Below are 24,335 nucleotides of genomic sequence, written 5' to 3'. Positions count from 1 at the left end.
ACCATTAGTTGAAGAGACTTTCTTTTCTCCATTGTATGCCCTCAGCTCCTTTGTCGAAGATTAGCTGTCCATAGATGTGTGGTTTTATTTCTGGGCTTTCAATTCTGTTCCATTGATCTGTGCACCTGTTTTTGTACCAGTACCATGCTGTTTTGATTACTGTAGCTTTGTAGTATGTTTTGAAGTCAGGGATTGTGATGCCTCCCGTTTTGTTCTTTTTTCTCAAGATTGCTTTAGAAATTCGGGGGCTTTTGTTGCCCCATATGAATTTCAGGATTCTTTGTTCTATTTCTGTAAAGAATGTCATTGGGATTCTGATTGGGATGGCGTTGAATCTGTAGATTGCTTTAGGTAGAACGGACATTTTAACTATGTTTATTCTTCCAATCCATGTACATGGAATGTCTTTCCATCTCCTTATGTCGTCATCCAATTCTCTCAGAAAGGCCTTGTAATTTTCATTATATAGGTCCTTCACTTCCTTAGTTAAATTTACCCCAAGGTATTTTATTCTTTTTGTTGCGGTTGTGAATGGTATTGTATTCTTGAGTTCTTTTTCTGTTGGTTCATTACTGGAGTATAGAAATGCTACTGATTTATGCAAATTGATTTTATACCCTGCAACTTTGCTGTAGTTGTTGATTACTTCTAACAGTTTTCCAATGGATTCTTTGGGGTTTTCTATATATAAGATCATGTCGTCTGCAAACAGCGAGAGTTTCATTTCTTCCCTCCCTATTTGGATTCCTTTTATTCCTTTTTCTTGCCTGATTGCTCTGGCCAGGACCTCCAGTACTATGTTGAATAAGAGTGGTGATAGAGGGCATCCTTGTCTCGTTCCCGTTTTCAGGGGGATGGCATTCAGTTTTTGCCCATTGAGTATGATGTTGGCTATGGGTTTGTCGTATATGGCCTTTATTATGTTGAGGTAGTTTCCTTCTATGCCCATTTTGTTCAGAGTTTTTATCATAAATGGCTGTTGGATCTTGTCAAATGCCTTCTCTGCATCTATTGAGATGACCACATGGTTTTTCATTCCTCAGGTTGTTGATGTGGTGTATCACGTTGATTGATTTGCGGATGTTGAACCATCCCTGTGTCCCTGGTATGAATCCCACCTGATCATGATGTATGATTCTTTTGATGAATTGCTGAATTCTGGTTGCCAAAATTTTGTTTAGAATATTTGCATCTATGTTCATCAGTGATATTGGCCTGTAGCTCTCTTTTTTCGCGGTGTCCTTGTCAGGTTTTGGTATCAGCGTGATGTGGGCCTCATAGAATGTGTTAGGAAGTGTTCCATCTTCCCTAATTTTTTGGAATAGCTTGAAAAGGATAGGTATTAAATCCTCTCTGAAAGTTTGGTAGAATTCCCCAGGAAAGCCATCTGGTCCTGGGGTTTTATTCTTTGGCGTGTTTTTGATTGCTGTTTCAATCTCTTTCCTTGTGATTGGTCTATTCAAATTGTCTGCCTCTTCTTGAGTGAGCTTTGGGAGATTGTAGGACTCCCAAGAATTTATCCATTTCCTCTAGGTTATCCATTCTGTTGGCATATAGTTTTTTGTAGTATTCCCTTATAATCTGTTGTATTTCTGCAGAGTCTGTTGTTATTTCTCCTCGCTCATTTCTGATTTTGTTTATTTGAGCTTTCTCCCTTTTTTTCTTCGTAAGTCTGGCTAGTGGTTTGCCAATTTTATTTATCTTCTCAAAAAACCAGCTCTTTGTCTCATTGATCCTTTCTACTGCCTTTTTCATTTCAATAATATTTATTTCTGCTCTGATTTTTATTATTTCTCTCCTTCTGCTGACTTTGGGCTTCATTTGTTCTTTTTTCTCTAGTTCAGTTGGGTGTGCTTTAAGTTTGCTTATTTGGGATTTTTCTTGTTTGTTAAGATGTGCCCATATTGCGATGAATTTTCCTCTCAATACAGCTTTTGATGTATCCCATATGAGTTGGTATGGCATGCTATCATTTTCATTTGTTTCCAGGTATTTTTTTATTTCTTCTTTAATTTCTTCAATGATCCATTGCTTGTTCAGTAGTGTGTTGTTTAGTCTCCACATCTTTGTGCCTTTCTCAGCTTTTTTCTCGTAATTAATTTATAGCCTTATAGCACTATGATCGGAGAAGATGCTTGTTATTATTTCAATTTTTTTAAATTTGTAGAGGCTTGCCTTGTTTCCCAACATATGGTCTATCCTAGAGAATGTTCCATGTGCACTTGAGAAGAATGTGTATTCATCTCTTTCAGGGTGAAGTGATCTATATATGTCTATTAAGTCCAATTGTTTTAGTTTTTCATTTAGCTCCTCTATCCTTGTTGATTTTCTGTCTGGATGATCTGTCCATTGATATGAGTCGGGTGTTGAGGTCCCCTACTATTATTGTGTTGTTTTTAACATCTTCTTTTAGGTCTGTTAATAGTTGCTTTATGAATCTTGGTGCTCCTGTGTTGGGTGCATAGATATTTATAAGCGCTATTTCTTCTTGATGAAGTGTCCCTTTGATCATTATATATTGTCCCTCTGCATCTCTCTTTACCTGTCTTATTTTGAAATCCACTTGGTCTGATATGAGAATTGCAACACCTGCCTTTTTTTCCTTGCTATTTGCTTGAAGTATTGTCCTCCACCCCTTCACTCTGAGTCTGTGTTTGTCCCTGGGGCTGAGGTGTGTTTCCTGGAGGCAACAAATTGTTGGATCGTGTTCTTTAATCCATTTTGCCACTCTGTGTCTTTTTCTTGGAGAGTTCAATCCGTTCACATTGAGAGTGATTATTGATGCATGTGGACTTAGTGCTGTCAATCTGTCGCTCATTATCTTGTTTTCCTGCGTTTCTTTTCCTGTTTGCTTTAGACTGCCCATTTAATACTGCAATTTCTTATGCTGGGTTTCTTAGATTTTTCCTTATTTACGATTTGCGACTCTGTTCTGTACTTTATTTTAGTGTCTACCTTGAAGTTTGTATTTAGAATCTCGTGTATAATATAGTCTATTCTCTGGTGGTCCCTTACTTACTTGACCAATACTGATTTAGACCCTTTGCTCTTCCCCTCCTAAATAATTATTTTTATTAAAACTTGTCTTATTAATTGGTAGTTAGTGTGCTAAGATCGTCCTTGTTTTGGTAGTTTCCCTACCTTTACCCTAATGCTATAATTGAATATTTGCTATCCTGTTCTGGTTCTATCCATCGGTCTCCCTAGTCTGTGGATTGTGTCCCCTTTCTCCCTTTTTTCTTTTTTCAGGTATGAGAGCCTTCTTGAGGATTTCTTGTAATGGAGGGCTTTTAGTTACAAATTCCCTTAACTTTTGTTTGTCTGGAAAAGATTTAATTTCTCCCTCATATCTGAAGGAAATTCTTGCTGGATAGAGTATTCTTGGCTGAAGATTTTTATCCTTTAAAGCTTTGAATATGTCACTCCATTCTCTCCTAGCTTGTAGGGTTTCTGTAGAGAAATCCACTGACAGTCTGATAGGGGCTCCTTTATAGGTTATTCTCTTTTTTTTTTTCTTACTTCCCTGAGTATTCTTTCCTTATCTTTCCTTTTTGCCAACTTTACTACTATGTGCCGTGGGGTAGCTCTTTTTACATTGACAAATCTAGGAGATCTAAAACCCTCCTCCACACACATTTCTCCGTCGATCCCTAGATTTGGGAAGTTCTCTTCAATAATTTCGTTAAGCACACTTTCTGCTCCATTTTCCTTTTCCATATTCTTGGGAATTCCTATGATCCTTATGTTCTTACTCCTCATTGAATCCATTATCTCTCAGAGATTTTCCTCATTTTTTTTAATTTTTAGTTCTCTTTCTTCCTCTGTCTGGTGCCATTCAGCCTGTCTATCTTCGATTATGCTGATTTGCTCCTCTATGTTGTCTACACGGGCATTCAGGGAATCCGTATTCTGTTTTATCTGGTCCATTGTGTTTTTCATCTCAAGTAATTCTGTTTGATTCTTCTTTATGATTTCTATCTCTTTTGTGAAGTAACTCCAGAACTCGGCTTGTTTCTCTATCTTTCTCTCTACCTCATTGAGTTTTTTGATTATAGCTGCTCTGAACTCATTATCACTTAGTTTACCTAATTCCAAGTCCTCAGGACTTAATTCTATGTTTTTATTGTTTTCCTTCTGGTCTGGGGCTTTTATAAATTGCTGGATGGTAGAGGAGCGGTTTTTTCTCATGGTGGTAGAATTCAGTTGCAGTTACAGCCTGTCGCCACTAGATGGGGGGTCGAGAGCAGTGTGTTAGCTCTCCGCCTTCGGGGCAAGATGGCTGCGCCCACTGGCTTTGCTGGGGGGGGAGGGGCTGTTACTCACACGCGCCGGTCTGGGTTCAGATCAGTTCCGTTCTCTGGTCTCCCAAGGCCCTTGATTTATAGGGTCCCCGCAGATGGAAGCTTTCCCCCCTGTCCGCAGGTCTCCACTGAATCAGCGGCAGGAGTCTTGGATGATCCCCCGGTCGCGCGGCCCTTCCCCCACTCCTTCCCGACCCACGCCGCAGCGATCGCAGACTCTAGGGGAGGGAGTGATGTTCTCTCCTACCGTTCCAGCGCCTCCGAAGGTGTAAAGCTAGGTTTATGATCTCCGCCTTCTTGGTATTGTAGGTCTCTAACGAGCTGGCATTATGTTTATTCTCTGAAATTCAGTTCTTCCAATCTTTTGTTGTATTTTGGAGGGGAGAGAATCCTGGGTCAGCTCACCCCACCATTTTGCTCCGCCTCTGTTGTCCAAAATGTACACACTTTTTGATCCAAAATTCACTTCTAAGAATCTACTAAAAATTCTCATATGTTCAAAAAGCTAATGAGTTCAAAGATGTTCACTAAAATATAGCAATACCCTAACTGTCCAGTAAAAGGAATGGTTAAATGAATTATCATACTTACATACTCTACTGACATAGGAAAAGACTCACTATACAATGTTAAGTACCAAAAAAAAAAGCAAGTTACAGAGTAATATGTACAAATGTGGCACCATTTTTTTAACAAACACAGTTATGCAGCAGGAATAAAACATTTTTTGTTTGTTTTTTAACCAGTTACATTGAGGTTTCTGCCTGTGTTTAGGAAAATTCATTAGACAAAATGAGGTATATAAAAAGACAGTGAATCAAAGACATACCAAATCTCTCCTGAATTTGGATACAGTGGCAAGTTGAGAGGCAAAAGGGAAGAAAATGAAGGATAACAGAAGAAACACACATGCAGAGAGAGAGAGAGAGAATATGACAAAAGACAAGAAATGAGAGCATGTGGAGATGGAAGAGGGTTATTAAACACTCAATTTTAAATAGTTCACCTTGTTACAACCTTCCGCTGTCCCACAACTTCACCTACCCAAACACTCATTAGAGTCTACTATACACACACATGACTCCTCTGTGTGAGCGATGTGGGGTAAATTGTAGGAAAAAGGAGAGACATCTGGAGAGACAGGAAGCCGAGAAGAGAGAACATCCATGGGAGATAAGAGTACAGCAGAGGAGGAACTCAGAAACAGGTGACCATAACATTTTTGCAGAAACTTCCACAGCATACTTGATAAGGAATGTGGACAATTTTATCTCAATCTCAACAGACAGGGGCCAGCCCAGTGGCGCAGCAGTTAAGTGCGCATGTTCCGCTTCTCGGTGGCCCAGGGTTTGCCGGTTTGAATCCCGGGTGCGGACATGGCACCACTTGGCACGCCATGCTGTGGTAGCCGTCCCACATATAAAGTAGAGGAAGATGGGCATGGCTGTTAGATCAGGGCCAGTCTTCCTCAGCAAAAAGAGGAGAACTGGCAGTAGTTAGCTCAGGGCTAATCTTCCTCAAAAAGAAAGATAAAGCAACCTCTGTTAACAAATGCATTATATGTGTGTGTGAGTTTATACATATTTGAGTGTATATAAATGTATTTATGTGTTATATTTACATATATACATATTTATACAAGGATATGTTTTTAAAGCAGAACATTCATTACCCATTTGATTTGTTCAAATAAATTTTCCCTTTCCTATTTCACATTGTAAATATTTAAGTTTCTCAGCCTTACTCTTTTCTCCAAGGACTTAGTAACTAATGGAATTTCTGGTTTACCTTTGAGAACACAGGCCCTCCTAATTAGCAATTGCTAGTGAAAGGAATCCCAAAAAAGATAAGAAGAGATGCTCAGGCTGTTTCTCCTACAGCTGCAGCAGGCAGAACATTCTGAGTCAGAGGGCCTGTCCTGATAACATACAAAACTGAAAGCATTCACAAGACCACCACAAGTCTAGTATAGAGGCAGTGTGTTAAGTTACAACTGTAATCATCCTGTTCTATTTTCTACAATAAAACCATCCTTATAAATGTTTATTTGTAACAAAGGAGTCTCTCAAGTCATCTGGATTCAAAGCATCTCAGGATGTCCTATGACTCTAACTGGGACTTAAAAAATCTGTTTTTTTAATTAGTTGTCTTGCTTAATAAGTGATTTCCCTGGTAAGAATATTTTAACTCTCGTTTCTATTTTTGAAGACACAAATGACACCAGCTCAACAGAAAGTTGATATGAGATAAGCCATATTGTAGAAAAGAAACCATACTGTAACGTTAAATGATCTGATTAACTAACCTAGCTGGATATGCACCCTCCAGGAGATATACATGCTTTGTAGATTTTATGGCCCCTCTCAGCTGCAATAAGTCAAGAACTTTGTTCCTTTCAGGTCCTTAGGAATGTGATGATCCCCAGGCAGAGAGTCTATGCTGACAGCCATTATCAATGACAACTGAAAGATCTGGGTACTGGGTGTTGCTCTGCTCTCAGACACATATCCAGTAAAACAAAAGATTATCAGGAATATACATACTCCTAGATGAAAGGAGGAGAAAAGAAAGCCTATGTCTATAAAAAGATTTGCAATGAATGTTCATAGCCACTTTATTTGTTAATAGCCAAAACCTGAAAACAACCCAAACAGTCATCATCAGATGTCCAGATAAACAAAGCGCGGATTATACACACAATGGAATACTCCAAATAAAAAGGAATGAACTTCTGATACATGGGACAAGAATTAATTGCAAAATAATTATGCCGAGCAAAAGAAGTCATACCAAAAAAGGGTATATAATGTATGGTTATATTTACATAAAAATCTAAAAAATGTAAACTAACTGGGGCTGGCCCCATGGCCGAGTGGTTAAGTTCGCGCACTCCGCTGCAGGCGGCCCAGTGTTTCGTTGGTTCAAATCCTGGGTACAGACATGGCACTGCTCATCAAACCACGCTGAGGCAGCGTCCCACATGCCACAACTAGAAGGACCCACAACGAAGAATATACAACTATGTACCGGGGCCTTTGGGGAGAAAAAGGAAAAAAACAAAATCTTTAAAAAACAAAAAGAATGTTTATTTAAAAAAAAAAGTAAACTAACTGATAATGACAGAAAGCAGATCATTGGTTGCCTAAGGATGGGGGAAGGGTGGGAAACAAATTACAAAGCTTGAGGAAATTTGGTGAGTAATGGATATGCGTTTATTATGTTCGTTGTGGTGACAGTTTCACAGGTACATACATATATCAAAACTTAGCAAACTGTACACTTCAAACGTGTGTGGTTTATTGCATAAAAGTTAAAAAATAAAAAGGGGGAAAGAATTATACAGTCCCAAAAAATACAAGACAATGATACAGAAACATGAGTTTTCATAAATTGTGTTGGATTTTAAATTACTTTTTTTATTTCAGGCAAAAAGAAATATTTAGAAAAAGATGCTCTTCTGCAGGCAAAATTTCAATTTCAAAAAGTAAAATTTGGATATCTATTCCTAACTCTCAAAAAGGTTCTGGAAAACGTAAGTATACAGAGAGAGACTAAAAAGGCAAACACAGCATAATGTTAACATTTAAGGGTATTTGAGGGACCTCTGTATTATTCTTGAAACTTTTCTACAAGTTTAAAGTTATTTCAACATAAAAGTTTACAACTTAGTATCTTGTCATATAATTACTAGAGTAAATGATGATTTTTATAAAAATATTTATTTTCTATTTTGTGAACTTTATTTTCATATCTATGGCCCATTTTTTAATTGAGATTTTCACCTTTACCTTACTCATTTCTAAGAATCAGAAGCCTTTATCTCATTCATAGTTTTCCAGAAAGCCATCCACCTTTTCACTTTAGTTTATGGTGATATTTTCCCCTATGGTTGTAAGATACCCATTTTAAGGTTAAACAAATATCCACCTACATTTGCTTCTGATTTGGAAAAATAAAAACAGGAAAAGGTGATAGAAATGTATGGCACAGTAGGATTGGAGAAATTAATTTATCTATTTCATTATCTGCTACTCAATTTAAAGGAGAAAAATAATTTCGGTGAATTATACTTTTTAAAATACCTTTTAATCTTTTTAATGTGACTATGTACTTCATTTTTGTGGCAGCCATGTAGTTACCAAAAAATAAAAGATTAAAGGTGCATTGCAGTCAGAGAAAGACGAACTCTATATGACTCCACTCATAGGTGGAATTTAGTATATTGATAAGGAGATCTGATCGGTGGTTACCAGGGAAAAGGGGGGGTGGAGGGAGGGCACAGAGGGGGAAGTGGTGTACCCACAACATGACTAACAAAAATGTACAACTGAAATCTCACAAGGTTGTAATCTATCATAACATTAATAAAAAAAAAAAAACGGTGCATTGCATATCCATGCAAAAAAGAAAAAAAATTCCAATATTTTCACTAAAATATTTTATAAGTATTAAACTTTGTCTATTGGGCAATATCTAAATGTCATGTGAACATAAAATTTTACCTGGAATGTGCCACAATCTAACAGTATCCATGCCTTTTATGAGCTGCTTCTTGTGGGACACAGGGAATATTTAAGAAGTTAGATAAGCCCACAGAAGCCACTATATATAAATATCCTGGATGGAAGTTTTCCATTGTGGAAGCAGTATACCTCTCTGATTAAGACCAGAGGCTTTGGCTCTAAACTAGATGGGTTCAAATCACAGCTTTGCTGAGAAATAGTTATGTGATCTAACGCAAACTATTTAACACCTCTATGCCTCAGTTTCCTCATCTGTTACCTATAATGACAATATTTACCTTGTGGTATTTGGGGAAAGATTAAACAAGTTAATACATGTAAAGCACTTGGAATTGGGACTTGTCCATTCAAAGCACTAAACTGTTAGCTATGTTTCAGAACTGTTTTGCATATTTGAGTCTCATCTAAAAACCACATCTGCAGCATTTTAGTGAAAGGTAAAGAATTTGAGATTAAAATCTCAGAATCATGGTTTCACTGTGCTTTTTTTTTTTTTTTTTTGGTGAGGAAGACTGGACCTGAGCTAACATCCATTGCCAATCTTCCTCTTAGCTTAGCTTGAAGAAGATTATCCCTGAGCTAACATCTGTGCCAATCTTCCCCTATTTTGGACATAGGACGGCGTCACAGCATGGTTTCACAAGTGGTGTGTGTAGGTCCATATCTGTGACCCAAATCTACAAATCCACAAACCCCGGGCCACTGAAGTGGAGCATGTGAACTTAAACATTACACCACCGGGACAACCCCTCAGTGCTATTTTTAACTAAATGTATGGCCTGCATGCACCCAACAAAAGAGTAGATAAATATACAACACAAAACTATTGGAAATGCAGGGTTAATTTCATTAAAAACACATAAACAGAAGCTTTTCACATACCTTTGTCACTATCAAACAGCCCAAGTATGCCAAAAATAAAAGCAGAAAGAAAAATGCAAATAACAAACTTTAAAAAATTGTAAACACTTTCATCACTAAATAAAGAACGTGATGGGGCCAGCCCAGTGGCCAAGTGGTTAAGTTCATGTGCTCCGCTGCGGCAGCCCAGGGTTTCACCAGTTCAGATCCTGGGTGTGGACATGGCACCACTCATCAGCCCATACTGAGGCAGTGTCCCACATGCCACAACTAGAAGTACTCACAACTAAAAATACACAATTATGTACTGGGGGGATTTGGAGAGAAAAAGGAAAAATAAAATCTCTTAAAAAAAAAAGAACATGACTTTTTTATATTCATAGATCTTGTACAAAAATTTGCCATGTACTTACCACACACAAATCATAAACTTATTCAAAATATCACAGGCAATGTTCTTGTATAGCAATCCAACAAAATCAGAAATAAAAATAAAACTGACCAAAAATGTTAAAACACTATAGAACTCATTGATAAACCATGGGTAGAAAGAAATACAAACGAATTATAAATTATACCAATGCTACAGATACAAAAAATATCAGCCCAAAACTATAGGATACAATGAAAGTTATACTAAGAACAAATATTGTAGCCTTCTCTCTCTTTATTATTAAAGAAGGAACTCACTAATCTTAACAAAGGAATGTAGTACTCGTAGTACAAATCTTACAAAATCAGAAAAAATAAGCTAAAGAAGGTAAAAGAAATTTATCAAGCGAAAAGCTCAAATTAATGAAATAACAAAGTATGAGACATTAAAACAATCTAATGGCTAATACTTTTTAAAGCTCAACAAAATAGAGAAACCTCTTTTGAGTCTGTTCACAGAAAAAAAATGTATGTGTGTGTGTGTGTGTGTGTGTGTGTGTCTGTAAGTGTATGATTAGAAAGGAGAAAGGACACATTCAGAAGAAACCAAAGTCAGTATTTAAGAATATATGCAGGTATATGGCAACCAATGTGTTAACTCAGAAGAAAGAAATAATTCCCTAGAAAAGATAAAAGCTATTAAAAACTGAATGAAATAGAAGTAGAAAGCTTGAATAATTTCATAATTTCCACAAAAGAGTCTGAAAGAAGGATTTAAAAGTTACCACTTTTAAAGAGCCCAGGACCAGGTAGTTTCACCAGAGTTCCATCTAATTTTTAAGAAGCAAGGAATTCCAATGTTATTTAAATTATTCCAGTCCACAGAAAAATATTAAAATCTCTCCTATTTATTTGGTGAAGTTAAAATTATCTTAGTACCCAACCTGATCATAAAAGTACAAAAAATATATAAATTATAATTCAATGCTATTAAAAAAGCATAAGCTTCAGCAATATATCAAAAGAATAATGGGCTGGTTCCGTGGCCTAATGGTTAAGTTCAGCACGCCCCACTTCTGTGGCCCAGGTTCGGTTCCCAGGTATGGACCTACGCCAATTGTCAGGAGCCATGCTGTGGTGGCAACCCACACACAAAATTGAGAAGGACTGGCACAGATGTTAGTTCAGGGTGAATCTTCTTCAAGCAAAAAGAGGAAGACTGGGAACAGATGCTTAGCTCAGGGCAAATCTTCCTCACCAAAAAAAAAAGAATACTATAGTATGATCAAGTAGAGTTCATTCCAGGAACACAAGAACTGTGCAATATTAGGAAATGTATCATCATTATTAATTATATCAACAAACTGAAAAATAAACCATATGCTTATAATAATGAATGACAAAAAAGTATTTCATAAAAATTCAGTCATTCCTAATATGAACAAGGTAATTTAGCTACCAAATAAAAGCATTTAAACATAATACTTCTTAACAAAAACACTAATACATATAGAAATAACTAATCCTTAGACTTCTCTGATTAAATGTCTGAGAGATTCTTAATATAGCTAAATGTCTAATCTATGGTGAAGTTTGGCAGAAGGAACTGAGAAAGAAGGACAAATTTGAAATTTTCTACATATATATCAAACACACATACAAGCATATACATATCTATGTACATACACTCACACATACAAATACTATCAAATTCATATATAAAAAGTAACTGCATTCCCTCACAAAAAATATATATAATAAACATAATTATACATTTGTATTTATTCTATGTTAAAATATTAGTTTACCTGAGTGGGCAATCGGAACAAGGAGTTCTTATAAAAAATGTCCTTAGCCTGGCTCCATGTACCGTCGATGATGATGATTGTGGTAGGATAAATAGGAGAATCTAATATAAATTCTTCCAAATTAGCAGCTTCAGCCCCTGGATACAATATTAATGTACCAGACTTCCGACAAACAGTTGAAAGTTCAGGATCTCTAAAAGTTTAAAGAAAAACTTTATTAGATTGTGGGGAAAAAAACTTTTATTATTCTTATTGGACTTCAATCAAAACTACATATCAAAGCATTTGGCACTGGAGATGTAATAATGAATGAGATCTCTGTCTGCAAGCAACAAAACGACCTTAAGGGGGAAGGAGACAAGTTAGTGTCAGTTAAAAACAATAAATGGCATCTTCCTTAAATTGAAAAATGGCATCTACAAAAAATGTACAGCCAATATCATATTTAAAAATGTCCCTTAAGATTGGGATCAAGGTAAAGACGTTGGCTTTCACCACTCCTAATACACATTGTACTGAAGGTCCCAGTTATTGCAATAAGGCAACAAAGAAATAAAAGACATAAAGATCAGAAAGGAAGAAATATAAGCAACCCTACTTGCAGATGATAATGCTATTTACATAGAAAGTTCTGGGGAATCTACAAAACAATTTCCACAACTAACAAATGAATTCAGAAGGCCACTGGATACAAAGTTGATATACAAAATCCAACTGTTTTCTTATATACCAGAAGCAAAAAATTGAAAATAAGTATTTTAAATTCTATTTACAAAAGATAGCAAAAGCAATATATCACTTAATCATTCCACCATGATTACATCACATACTCTAACAAAAGCCTGAATTAATCATTCAAGTATCAATTTAATATTAAATCAATAATCTTTATCAGCTTTAGTTTAAAATCCATCAGTGAATAATAATTTACTGAGTAAGCACTGTATTAAGGAACATAGAAAAACTGAACTACTTGACATAATGGGCTCAAAATGGGATGGGCTATTTCAAAAAGTGTCAAATTTCTTATCCCCAAGCACATCTGTGGAGGAGTTAGATAGCTCAATGTCAGAGACAACCCAGATAGTTTCCACTTCTACCACCATAGATGCTAACACTTTTGAAATAAAATAACCTAGCTCCAAATTGGTGGATTAGGCGGAACCCAGTTCTACCTATACATCCACATTCACCCAAGAATTACAGAGAAAATATCATTACAAAGAGCTTCTGTGTGAAAGAAGTGTCACAATGTAAATAATGATGTGGCCACTCCCCATGTGAAGAGCTCTGGATCTCGCTTTCATTCCCAAGAAAATGGCAAAATTCACAGCAGCAGCACCAAGCCCAGAACAAATCTCACCTCTGGGGGCAAGGTGATGCTGAATCTGCAAAAGAAAATTCTATATGAGAAAAGTGTGCCTAAACAATAGTTTCAGAGAAGGGTAAAAAATGATTTTATAAATTTCTAACATAAAGTTTTCTTCATAATATGAAGCTAAATAATAAAGAAAACTAAATTACCACGGAATGAAAAAGTGTGGTCAATTGCCTGGGCTTGGTGCTAGTACTGCTCTTACTTAGCATTTTTCTAAGTGAACTGAAAAAGAAATCTCCATATTTCCAAGAGAAATTAAATTTTGCAACTAAAAATATATTTAACTATGTAGGTAGGACCAAAGTAATTTGTGAAGGCTTTGTGAATGGGAGGAAAAGCAACAAATATGCTTCAAATGTAAGAAAAGACTTCCAGAAAAATTTAAATATACATATATATAATTTATATTTATGATACTGGGTTCTGTAATCCAGTGTAAAATAAGATCCAAGGACATTATAAAACTGTCAGTGAAGATATCAACTAATGGGAAGCGGCACACAAAAATATTGGGCCTCATCAAAAAGAATATTTTAAATATTACAGGAGAAGGCATTCTACGTTTTAAAAAAATACAATGTACTTGGGACTAGAAACAAAGGAAATGCAAGAGAACTGGAAAACAAGCGATAAAATGGCAGCATTAGGCCCCCACGTTTCAATAATCACTCTAAGTGTAAACGGATTGAACTCTCCAATCAAAAGACACAGAGTGGCAGGATGGATTAAGGAACAAGACCCAACAATATGCTGCCTCCAGGAAACACACCTCAACCCCAAAGACAAACACATGCTCAGAGTGAAGGGATGGAAGACAATACTCCAAGCTAACAATGAACATAAGAAAGCAGGTGTCTCCATACTTATATCAGACAAAGTAGACTTCAAAGCAAAACAGATAAAGAGAGACAAAGAGGGGCAGTTTATAATGATAAAAGGGACACTCCACCGAGAAGACATAACACTTATAAATATATACACACCCAACACAGGAGCACAAAAATATGTAAAGCAACTATTAACAAAACTAAAAGAAGACATCAACAACAATACAATAATAGTAGGGGACCTCAACACCCCATTAACACCAATGGATAGATCATCCAGACAGAAATTCAACAAGGAAATTACAGAATTAAATGAAAAATTAGACCAGATGGCCTTAATAGATATATATAGAACACTCCATCCAAAAACAGCAGGTTACACATTCTTCTCAAGTGCCCATGGAACATTCTCAAGGATAGACCACATCTTGGGAAACAAAGCAAGCCTCAACAAATTCAAGAGGGTTGAAATAATAGCAAGCATCTTTTCCGATCATAATGCTATGAAACTAGAAATCAACTACAAGAATAAAGCTGGGAAAGGGGCAAAACTGTGGAGACTAAACAACATGCTACAGAGCAAAGAATGGATTATTGAAGAAACTAACAAAGAAATCAAATATTATCTGGAGACAAATGAAAATGAAAACACACCATACCAACTCATTTGGGACGTAGCAAAAGCAGTCCTAAGAGGGAAATTCATTGCAATACAGGCTCACCTCATTAACAAGAAAAATCTCAGATAAGCAATCTCAAACGACACCTTACAGAATTAGAAAAAGAAGAACAAACAAAGCCCAAAGTCAGTAGAAGGAGGGAAATAATAAAAATTACAACAGAAATAAATGAAATTGAAACAAAAAAGACAGTAGAAAGGATCAATGAAACAAAGAGTTGGTTCTTTGAAAAAATAAACAAAATTGACAAACCCTTAGCCAAACTCACTAAGAAAAAAAGAGAGAAGACTCAAATAAATAAAATTAGAAATGAGAGAGGAGAAATCACAACGGATACCACAGAAATACAAAAGATCATAAAAGAATACTATGAAAAACTATATGCCAACAAATTGGACAACCTAGAAGAAATGGATAAATTCTTAGACTCTTACAACCTCCCAAAACTGAAGCAGGAAGAAAGAGAGAATCTGAATAGACCAATCACAAGTAAAGAAATAGAAACAGTAATCAAAAACCTCCCCAAAAATAAAAGTCCAGGACCAGATGGCTTCTCTGGCGAATTCTACCAAACATTCAAAGAAGATTTAATACCTATCCTTCTCAAACGATTCCAGAAAATTGAGGAAGATGAAGCACTCCCTAACAGATTCTATGAAGCCAACATCAGCCTGATCCCAAAACCTAATAAGGACAACACAAAGAAGGAAAACTACAGGTCAATATCACTGATGAACATAGATGCAAAACTCCTCAACAAAATTTTGGCAAACCAAATACGGCAATACATTAAAAAGATTATACACCATGATCAAGTGGGATTTATACCAGGGACACAGGAATGGTTCAACATCTGCAAGTCAAGCAACATGATACACTACATTAACAAAATGAGAAACAAAAACCACGTGATCATCTCAATAGATGCAGAGAAAGCATTCAACAAGATCCAACATCCATTTATGATAAAAACTCTCAATAAAATGGGTATAGAAGGAAAGTACCTCAACATAATAAAGGCCATATATGACAAACCCACAGCCAACATCATACTCAATGGGCAAAAACTGAAAGCCATCCCCCTGAGAACAGGAACAAGACAAGAGTATCGACTCTCACCACTCTTATTCCAACATAGTACTGTAGCTTTTGGCCAGAGCAATTTGGCAGGAAAAAGAAATAAAAGGAATCCAAATAGGCAATAAAGAAGTGAAACTCTTGCTGTTTGCAGATGACATGATCTTATATAGAGAGAAAACCCCAAAGAATCCACTGGAAAACTATTAGAAATAGTCAACAGCTATAGCAAAGTTGTAGGGTATAAAATCAACACACATAAGTCAGTAGCATTTCTATACTCTAACAATGAACTAACAGAAAAAGAACTCAAGAACTCAATCCCATTCACAATCGGAACAAAAAGAATAAAATACCTTGGGGTAAATTTAACCAAGGAAGTGAAAGATCTATACAACGAAAACTACAAGAGTTTCCTGAAAGAAATTGATGGCGACATAAAGAGATGGAAAGACATTCCATACACATGGATTGGAAGAATAAATATAGGTAAAATGTCCATACTACCTAAAGCAATCTACAGATTCAACGCCATCCCAATCAGAATCCCAATGACATTCTTTACTGAAATAGAACAAAGAATCCTGAAATTCATATGGGGCAACAAAAAACCCAAATTGCTAAAGCAATCCTGAGAAAAAAGTACAAAGCTGCAGGGATCACAATCTCTGACTTCAAAGCATACTACAAAGCTACAATAATCAAAACAGCATGGTACTGGTACAAAAACTGGTGCACAGATCAATGGAACAGAATTGAAAGCCCAGAAATAAAACCACACATCTACGGACAGCTAATCTTCGACAAAGGAGCTGAGGGCATACAATGGAGAAAAGAAAGTCTCTTCAACTAATGGTGCTGGGAAAACTGGACAACCACATGTAAAAGAATGAAAATTGACCATTCTTTTTCACCATTCACCAAAATAAACTCAAAACGGATCAAAGACCTAAAGATTAGACCTGAAACAATAAATCTTCTAGAAGAGAATACAGGCTGTACACTCTTTGACATCAGTATCAAAAGGATCTTTTCGGACACCATAACTCCTCAGACGAGGGAAACAATAGGAAGAATAAACAAATGGGACTTCATCAGACTAAAGAGCTTCTTCAAGGCAAATGAAAACAGGATTGAAACAAAAAAACAACCCACTAACTGGGAAAAAATATTTACAAGTTATATATCTGACAAAGGGTTAATCTCCATAATATATAAAGAATTCACACAGCTCAACGACAAAAAATCAACAACCGGATCAAAAAATGGGCAGGGGACATGAACAGACATTTCTCCAAAGAAGATATACGGATGGCCAATAAACACATGAAAAGATGCTCATCATCACTAATTATCAGGGAAATGCAAATCTAAACTACACTAAGATATCACCTTACACCTGTTAGAATGGCAAAAATAACCTAAACAAAAAGTGACAAATGTTGGAGAGGTTGTGGAGAAAAAGGAACCCTCAAACACTGTTGGTGGGAATGCAAACTGGTGCAGCCACTATGGAAAACAGTATGGAGATTTCTCAAAAAATTAAAAATAGAAATACCATTTGATCCAGCCATCCCACTACTGGGTATCTATCCAAAGAGCTTGAAGTCAGCAATTCCAAAAGTCCCATGCACCTCTATGTTCATCGCAGCATTATTTACAATACCCAAGACATGGAAGCAACCTGAGTGCCCATCAACTGATAATTGGATGAAGAAGATATGGTATATATATACAATGGAATACTACTCAGCCATAAAAAAGGATAAAATCATCCCATTCACAACAACATGGATAGACCTTGAGGGTAATATGTTAAGTGAAATAAGCCAGATAGAGAAAGACGAATTCTGTATGACTCCACTCATAGTTGGAAGTTAAACATATAGACAAAGAGAACTGATTGGTGGTTACCAGGGGAAAGGGGGGGTGAGGGGAGGGCACAAAGAGTGAAGTGGTGCACCTACAACATGACTAAAAATAATGTACAATTGAAATTTCACAAGGTTGTAAACTATCATAATCTTAATAAAAAGTTAAAAAAAAAAAAAGATGTACCTAAAATCAGAATACTAAATATAGTTCTAGTCACTGCGTCTTAGGAAAACCTTAATGGGCTAGACAGATACGTGTTTACTTATATAAATGTATATCATATATAGTTGTATTAAGAGAAAAAAACTGAACTAAATCTAATAAAAGTATCCTACCATCCTGAAGCCATTTTTAACAAAAATGAAATAAACAGTAAATATATAAGCTTTTAGGCTCAACATCTATTACTGTGGAATTTAGACAATGCTATCATTCCTTTGTTTACTCCATTTTGGTCTGTGCTTTTGGGGGGTGTTTTTATGTTTTGCTTTGTCTTGTATTATTTTGAGGGGAAAAGGCAGAACTTAAATTTTTTGACCACTCCCAATGTACCATGTTCTGGGTCTAATGCATAAGTCAAAGGAAACCATTTTTAAAGATCTGTGTAGAAAAGATTACTTTAAATTGCCCTAAAAATTATTTACCTTTCTTCACTGAAGCGACGACCAATCTTGACTTTACACTTGTCCTGAGGGAGGCATGCTGCTAGCAGAGGAACTGTCCGCAACACTTTGTTTTCCTTTAATTAAAAAATTAACTAAAATGTAGATGTTACTTAGACAAACACACTTTTAAAACTTTTATGATGAACATTTGACTCATAACATTATATATAATTTTCATAAGTCCTTTACTACAGACTACAGTTTAATAAAAAGAGCTATAGTTTCTCTGATTTTTATCAGTATTAAATATAATACAAGTGTACATTTTAATTCTATTTGGGTATGTTTAGAGGTTTACTGATCAAATAAGGTAACGTTAATCTAAATAATGGTTAAGATTACCAAAAATGTAAATTTTGCTTAACTAGATCGAATTATTTATTCTGAAAAACTTATTTCAATAGTAATTACATTTTGTAGTATGTCAGCTTGAAGATAATTGCCTAGATCTTTATGCCAAGAAAGCAAGGAAGTTCTCAAAAAAACTAAACAACGGGGCATATCAAAGGGACAGAGAAGCCAATCTTGAACTCCCAATGGCCAAACTAGAATAATTTGAGCAATAAAATAAATAACATAGTGCTTGGATTATAACCCAAAGCATAAAATAAATACAGAGTCCAGACTGATAGAAGCAAATGATTGAATAAATAAATGGGAGAGAAAAGATAAATCTTCCTTTTAGGAGAATTTCAAGTAATAACTGTAAATACACCCCACTCCAAGGGGCAGAGCTTAATCTCTCCTTCCCACCTGAGTGTGGGTTGGATTTATGCCTTCCTTCCAAAGAATAAAGAGCATGAGAAGGGAAAAAAAATAACTTTAGAGTGGAGAAGTCTGGTGACCCTTTCTGTAACTTCTATTAACTACCATCAGTGGTTTTTTCAACATCCTAGCTTCCAACACTAAAAACCACTTTTCGTATTGTCACAAGAATTCTACCTTAATCCTAGTAGAGCCAGGTGATTAACTATTCTGCCTTAGCTTCGCACTTTTCTTGGTTATTCTGATGTATAGTGTACAGTCACTGCCTCTTCTCCACTGGCCCAAATGGGAATGTCATGCTTGATCAAATAAGTGACAGCCCTTCTGTACTCTGTTTACCTACATACAGCCCAATGTTATCTTTATATATCCTCACAATGAATAATTTGACTATTTTTGTGTCTGCAAAAAAATGACAATGTACTTAAGGAATGTCAAATATTACTTACTTTCCTTTAGGAATGTCAGAGTCACTTAGCAAATTAATACACAAAATAGTAATGTTGCATATGAATTTACTAAAGCAATTAAAAATAAATTTATAATTACATTATGTTTGTAACAGAAACAAAAAATATCATAGTGACAACATTCCATAACCACAAACACACACATATATACACCCTTAAGGGACATTTTTGTGTTTATCTCTTTCACCACTGGGTCTCTGAAGTATTGATTAAAATAATATGTAAAAGATGCATTTAAAGATGCTGAGAGTAGTTAATTGATCTACCTAATAAAAAGTTGGAAAAGGAAACCAAAGAATCAGAATTTGCTGGAATTTTAACTAAAAAGAATATGTAGCATGCTGGAGCTCTGAAGGAGCCTGAAAGTAACAATTTGGAGCAGCCAATATGATGAATGAGACTAGGAGGGGAAAGGTGAGAAGGGAGTTTTAGGACATTTTCCAGTGTTTCATACTGTTTTCTCCCCTCCTTACCATCACTATGAGACTTTGACAAATACTTAAATCACTTTCAAAACTTTTATCAAAGTAACACGTGCATATATACGTCAAATTAAATAGTGCCAAAAGATTTATAATGTTCCCAGATACACTCCCCAGTACCACTTTTAGAGGTAATCAATTTAACTCTTTTAGCTATTTCTTCTGGAAGTTATCTCCATATTTCTATATAATATGTGTGCTTGCTAATTCTTGATTTATCAATTTTAGATATTATCTACAAACTACCATTTATTATCATAATAGCTAACTTTAATGTACATAATTCTAAGTGCATTATATATACATATTGATTCATTTACTGTCTATAATAGCCCAGAAAAGAAGTACATCTTTTGTCATGTTCATTTTACTAATGATGAAACTGAAGCACAGAAAGGTTATTTAACTTGCCCAGGGTTACAGAGTTTAAAGAGCTATTAAGGATTTAAATTCAAGCAATCTGGCTCCTGAGACCTCTCTTCTAACTACTACACTTTATAACCAAAGCCTCTCATAATAAATGAGGATTTAGCTTTCTTACATTATTCTTTACCCTCACATTTCCTATAATATTTTTAGTTAAATCAATAAAAAGTGTTTACATCATTATGGCTACATGTACATTGTTCACAAAAGGCCAAGCAATTTAACATAACATTTCCTTCTTGTACAGCTTTTTGTTATTTTTGAGATAAGCATCTTGTTTTCATCTTAAGTAATTTGCTATACACACATCCCTACTCTTTGAAATGCTCCATCATACCACCTCCCTATCATCCACTCCATTAAGTCTTCTTTTCTCAAAGCCCCCTCCTAGAGCCTATCCAAATGATTTTCAATCACTTTTTAGGGAGTGTCATCAAATCGGCATATTCTTTTATTGAAAATAGTGTGCTGAGATTAAGCACAAGGCAGACCGGTATTACTAAATTAGATTAAGACTGGAAAATTCTTTGGGTGATAAGGAAAAACAATCTGAATGTACTTATATAAACATAAACTACATAGCACACAAGATTATAGACGGATCACCTAAATTGTGAATTAACCATGAAAGGAAGGAAGGAAGGAAAGAAGGAATGAACGAATAAATAAATAAATAGACTTAAAAACATTAAAACTGTCACAAATCAATGAAAACACCTACATTTTAAAAGCCATCTTATGTCTGGGCTACACAGTAATGAAAAGGCACCATACCATGTATATGGCAAAATGAAAACAGTATTCACCATCAAAAGTCAGGTTTTAGCCAAAACTGTTATGACTAGTATAATATCATTTTACGTAAATTTGAGCTGCACAGTGTTGTAAGTTTAAATAAGGTAAAATAATGCTAGTAACAAAATTGTCACAATCCTGACAAAAGCATGTTATTTGTTAACACTGAAGAAAAGGTTACCCAACAAATGGAATATTTAATAATTTGGAATAAAAGAATAAGTGTTGCATCATTTGGAAAAAGAAAAAGATTAATATTTTTCATCTCTTTATTAGTCTCCAAGTGGTATAGTCTTCAGAAATCTAAGAAAAAAATGATTCCTTCTTCAAAAGCCTGATTTGATCTATGATGTCCTGAGTTCCTAAATGCTGGAAGAGTTTTAACTTTAGTTTACATTAAACCCATTTTGTATCATGCATCAACTAGTTTTTTATTGATTATACTTTGTGGCTTTCTATGACCTCCTTCCCTCCCCTCGTCATTACTGCAGCTAATCAAGAGTTACGAACACACATACACACCAGCACATGCATATAGGAAACTATTAATTAAAGGTCTTTATAATACAATATATATAATATAAAATAAACATATTTGTTCTATTAATTTTAGAAAATTAAAAAATTTATTTTATACATTCATTTTGCAAGACTAAAATGCTGAGAATTACTTCTACTTTAACAAGAAAAGAGATCAAGGAATATAAGCTACGATCAAAATTTAGAAAGTAATGATTTTCTTAGCTTTTTACTCACAAAATCTCATTTTTTCTTCATACAAAATTGTTAGAGTTCTAAATTTCTATACTATTTAATAAGACCATTTTTATGAAATAACACTTTTATAAAATAACATAGTCTTTATCTCTAAAGCATATGACACTATACAATCATATAATATGTAAAAGAAATTATTTTCTCCCAAAGAGAAAAGCATTTATCATCAATTTATTTTCAGAAATACTAAAGAGCTGAGAGGGATGAGTATGTTTATCTGTGTTTCCTCTTGTGGACTTATATTCTATTTGAAGTTGAGTATTTTACAAAACTTACCTCTGCTGGATGCTGAATTATGTACAAGTGGGTAGAGATGTGCAGAGGATGCACTGGTAGAAATGGACACAAACATACTTTCTGAGGCCGGCTAAAGGGCAGAAAGAAAAAGGAAACCTGTAAATGTTTAAAATACAATGATATAACAATAACCTAAAACTTGAACATAATCCCACTTCATTATATAAAGAGATTTGCTAATGCTGCATTCTTTTAAAATGAAACACTAAGAATGAATTTAATCAGTCAGAATTTATAAATGAGAATTTGGAAAAAGACTCAAGTAAATTCTTTACCATCTATATAGCTCAAAGTACCTTAAAAAATCTTGTCTTACCTATCTTCGGTGGAAGAATACTTGTAAGTCACCACCATGCTCTTTTATTCATGAAGTAACACTTCTACTAAGTTTCATTCCAAATAAAGAACAGATCTCATGTCAAAGAGAAACCTGGCAATTCTTCTAAATCATCTTGGAGTTGGAGGGAACGATATGATGGTAAAATATTAGAACGTAATTACCACCTAGAAGAGACTCTTAATCAACCTTGGCCATCAATCAACATGGAGAGCTTACCAGTTGTGAGAAGAAATCCAAATAGGGACTGCCAAATTATATTTGGTTAAAATTATATCCACAGAGTGTCTGCCTTATCCATTTGTTTTCCCCTTTGTTACTGTTTACTTTGTTTTTGTTTTGTTACTTTTTAGTGCTTTACTATTGTTTTGGTAATAATTACACTTATTACAGAATTCAGATGGAAAAAAAGGGTATACTTTCCATCTTAGTCCTCCAGCCTAGGGCACTCTCTTCCCTAGGCGCAACCAATGACCAGTTTCATTTGTGTCCTTCCAAAGTCATTGTAGGAATATACATTTTTATTTCAGCATTAAATCCATTATTTGATATGTGTGTTTATAAAATGAAATTCATCAAGCAGCCAGATACAGTATATCATGGAAGTAAATTTTCACAACAGATCACTAATACAGGCAGATGTTACATGCCATTACTATAGTATACAAGTGAATGTTAAATTAAAGGGAATTCCCAGCAGCATATTTACAACTATCAATCCTTTCTCAATTTTACTGTAGAGCCTGAGGTAAGAAACGCTTATATTAATAAACCATAGAGTGTGAGTAAACTGGTTCAATTGTATCTACTACCTCATTCTGCAAGAAACTGTCAAGCCTATGTTCCTGCTGAAGAAATTATTTAGATTATATCTTAGAAGGAGGTAGAAATGTATTGCACAACAGAACCCCACCTCCCCTCTCCACCACCAAACCTAGAATGGACGATTAATCAACACAAACCAATATACTTGCTTTCTAGTGACATCTGAAATGATCAGTATGATTACTCTGCCCTACATTGGATTCCCTCTCAGGAATGTGAGCAGATTTACAGGGATGGAGAGAGTCTTTCAGTGGTCACAGGAAGAGCAAACACAGAGAGGAGCAGACAGTGATTGATGGCACTAGGTATACTGATAAACAGACCAAGGGCTACAATCAGAAAGGATTCCTTGGGCCCACCCAGTGACATAGTGGTTAAGTTTGTGCACTCCATTTCAGCAGCTCAGGATTCCCAGGTTGGGACACGGGATGTGGACCTACACTGCTCATCAAGACATGCTGTGTTGGCATCTCACATACAAAATACAAGAAGACTGGCATGGATGTTAGCTCAGGGACAATCTTCCTCACCAAAAAAAGAAAAGAAAAAAAGAAAGGATTCCTCATTCAGTAAAACGATGAAGAGGCTGAGTTACATTCAAACTCTAAAATTTTAAGTTTCTGATTTTTTTTATGAAACTCTATATGACTGAAATGCACAATTTCACATAAGATGATTTTAGATAATTTAGAATAAGCTTAAGTAATTTCAGATAAGATTTTAGTAATTTAAGATAAGATGAAGCCATTTAAAAAATTCAGAATTTAATTGGATATCAACTTAAATATCTGTAA

The 24,335-nt window shown here is 35.2% G+C and overlaps 1 protein-coding gene across 2 annotated transcripts in view; it reads right to left on the bottom strand.

Annotated features, from left to right (window-relative positions):
- The window catches only part of DTWD2 (DTW domain containing 2), a 231,213-nt gene that overhangs the window by 180,893 nt on the left and 25,985 nt on the right, over positions 1–24,335 (bottom strand). For both annotated transcript variants that reach the window (XR_011525183.1, XM_070569495.1), the window contains exons 2-4: positions 22,359–22,449; positions 18,347–18,441; positions 11,866–12,058 (exon numbers count right to left, since the gene is read on the bottom strand). Coding sequence is in view for 1 of the 2 variants with exons in the window: in XM_070569495.1 (XP_070425596.1) it covers positions 11,866–12,058; positions 18,347–18,441; positions 22,359–22,449 (379 nt within the window). In the remaining variant the exon portion in view is untranslated. The remainder of the gene's footprint in view (positions 1–11,865; positions 12,059–18,346; positions 18,442–22,358; positions 22,450–24,335) is intronic.

Source organism: Equus przewalskii, chromosome 13 (genome assembly GCF_037783145.1).
Source record: "Equus przewalskii isolate Varuska chromosome 13, EquPr2, whole genome shotgun sequence".
NCBI classification, from domain to species: Eukaryota; Metazoa; Chordata; class Mammalia; order Perissodactyla; family Equidae; genus Equus; species Equus przewalskii.
Note: the sequence above shows the minus strand (reverse complement) of the source record. Positions and strands in the feature narration are given on the sequence as shown.